At 67.3% G+C, this 2,090-nt stretch overlaps 1 protein-coding gene across 1 annotated transcript; it reads right to left on the minus strand.

Annotated features, from left to right (window-relative positions):
- Nucleotides 1–553: 553 nt before the first annotated feature.
- Nucleotides 554–2,051, minus strand: FOXC2 (forkhead box C2 (MFH-1, mesenchyme forkhead 1)). Its single transcript, XM_006888784.1, has one exon. The coding sequence runs from the start codon at nucleotides 1,988–1,990 to the stop codon at nucleotides 605–607; it is 1,386 nt and encodes a 461-aa protein (XP_006888846.1). The 5' UTR covers nucleotides 1,991–2,051; the 3' UTR covers nucleotides 554–604.
- Between the last annotated feature and the right edge of the window lie 39 nt (nucleotides 2,052–2,090).

Consider the following 2,090-nt stretch of genomic DNA (forward strand, 5'->3'; position numbering starts at 1 on the left):
TTTTCCTCGTGTCATAAAGGACCCACAGCTGGGAAGAGAATGGTAGTCCAGGGGAAAACAGAATAAAAGGGGAAACCTGCCTCGGCTTCTTTACTTGGAGTCGGCAGTGAAAAATGGAAAAGTATCCAGTGAACTCAACTTTAAATATTATATTAATGACTCTGAACAACAACAAGTAGCCCGATTACAAGTGCACACATTTGTACAGCGCGAGCAGAGAGATTTCAGAACGACACGGCGCAGCGGGACCTCAGGAGACCCGGGCTTCTGAGGTCTCTGCAGACAGTCGTCACCGATCACTACGGTTTGGTCCACAACTGAATTTTTGAAACCCAGCACAGACGTCCCGCTTGGCGCGGCAGGGGGAGGGGGTTTTAAAGATCAGCATTCGCCCCCTTTAGAGGCACTTGGTGGAATCTCTGAAACGCGGCGGCGGGGTGGGGTTACCTGCGGCGTCTCAGCGGCTGTCGCGCCGCTGGCTGCTCCCGGGTCTGGGAAAAGGGCGGACACGCGTTTGGTCCCTTTTGGCGCCGCGGCCGCCCGCTGTCTGGGAGGCGAGGCCAGGCCGGCGGGGGAGGCCCGGCCGGCGGGAGAGGCCTGGCCGTCAGTACTTGCTGCAGTCGTAGGAGTAGGGCGCTGCGTGGCGGTAGAGCGACGGCGTGGAGCGATAGGGGAGCTGACAGCTGGCGTTGCTGCTCGCCTGGTGTTCCCCAAGAGGAGAATTCTCAATGCCCAGCCGGTGGGAATTGAACATCTCCCGGACGTTGGGGAAAGTTTGCTGCTGCGCTGCGAACGTGTGGCCGGAGAGGTGGTTCAGGTCTGCGCTGTGGTTGAGATACCAGGAGGCCGCCTGCGCCCCGGGCTGCGGCGCCGACTGCGGCTGGGGCGCCGGCGGAGGCGGCGGCGCGGGCGGGTGGTGGTGGCCGTGATGCTGGTGGTGGTGGCCGGCGGCGGCGAGCGCGCCCTCCTGGCCACCGGCGAGGTTGAGGGCGCTCAGGGGCGACGTGGGGCCGCTCGGATGGTCCGACAGCGCCTCGTCCAGGGCGGGCGGGCCGCACACGTGCGCGGGCCGCTCGGCGCCGGTGTACAGGCTCATGGCGCGCACGCTGCATTGGTAGCCGCCGGCCGGCGCGCCCTCCAGGCCCTGTGCGCACGGCTGCCCGTAGGCGGCGGGCGGCGCGGCGGCGTAGGGCAGCGCGAGCGACGGCACCACCAGGCCCGCACGCCCGGCCGCAGGGCTCAGCTCGGCGCCCGGCGGCGTCGTTCGCAGCGTCATGATGTTCTCCACGCTGAAGCCCGGCAGCCCGTTGGGCGGCCCGGCGTGGTGCTCCGGCAGCGAGCCGTCGGGGGAGCCGGCGGGCGTGGAGGCGGCGCTGCGCGGGCTGGCCTGCATCGCACCCTCGGGGCTCAGCGTCTCCACCTTGGTGATGACCGGCAGCGCGGGCGACGCCGCCTCGCTCTTGATCACCACCTTCTTCTCGCTTTCCTTAGGGGCGTCCGCCAGGGGGGGCCCGGCCGGGGCGCCCTTGGCCACGGCCGGGGGCGGCTCCTTGAGGTGCGCGCGCTCCTCCTTGTCCCGGGGCACGTCCTTCTTCTTGAAGCGCCGGCGCCGGCGCAGGAAGCTGCCGTTCTCGAACATGTTGTAGGAGTCCGGGTCGAGCGTCCAGTAGCTGCCCTTGCCCGGCTTCTTGTCGTCGCGCGGCACCTTGACGAAGCACTCGTTGAGCGAGAGGTTGTGGCGGATGCTGTTCTGCCAGCCCTGCTTGTTGTCCCGGTAGAAGGGGAAGCGGTCCATGATGAACTGGTAGATACCGTTGAGCGTGACCTTCTTCTCGGGCGCGTTCTGGATGGCCATGGTGATGAGCGCGATGTAGCTGTAGGGCGGCTTCACCAGGTCCTTGGGCGCCGCGGGCTGGTGGTGGTGGTAGGGCGCGTACGAGCGGCCCATGCCCGCGCCGTACTGCTCCGCGGGGCCCGGGTAGACGCCCATGGGGCTGGCCACGCCACCGTAGGCGCCCGCCGCGCGGTAGTAGCCCTGCTCGCCCAGGTAGGGCACCCTGGCGAATACACCTCACGTTCTGAGGGTTTTG

This window comes from Elephantulus edwardii, unplaced genomic scaffold, assembly GCF_000299155.1.
Source record: "Elephantulus edwardii isolate Elephantulus edwardi_28Jun2011 unplaced genomic scaffold, EleEdw1.0 scaffold00072, whole genome shotgun sequence".
Lineage (NCBI taxonomy): Eukaryota > Metazoa > Chordata > Mammalia > Macroscelidea > Macroscelididae > Elephantulus > Elephantulus edwardii.

Coding starts and splice junctions, on each gene's coding strand:
- FOXC2 (XM_006888784.1), bottom strand. CDS start 1,990: ATGGGCGTCTACCCGGGCCCCGCGGAGCAGTACGGCGCGGGCATGGGC.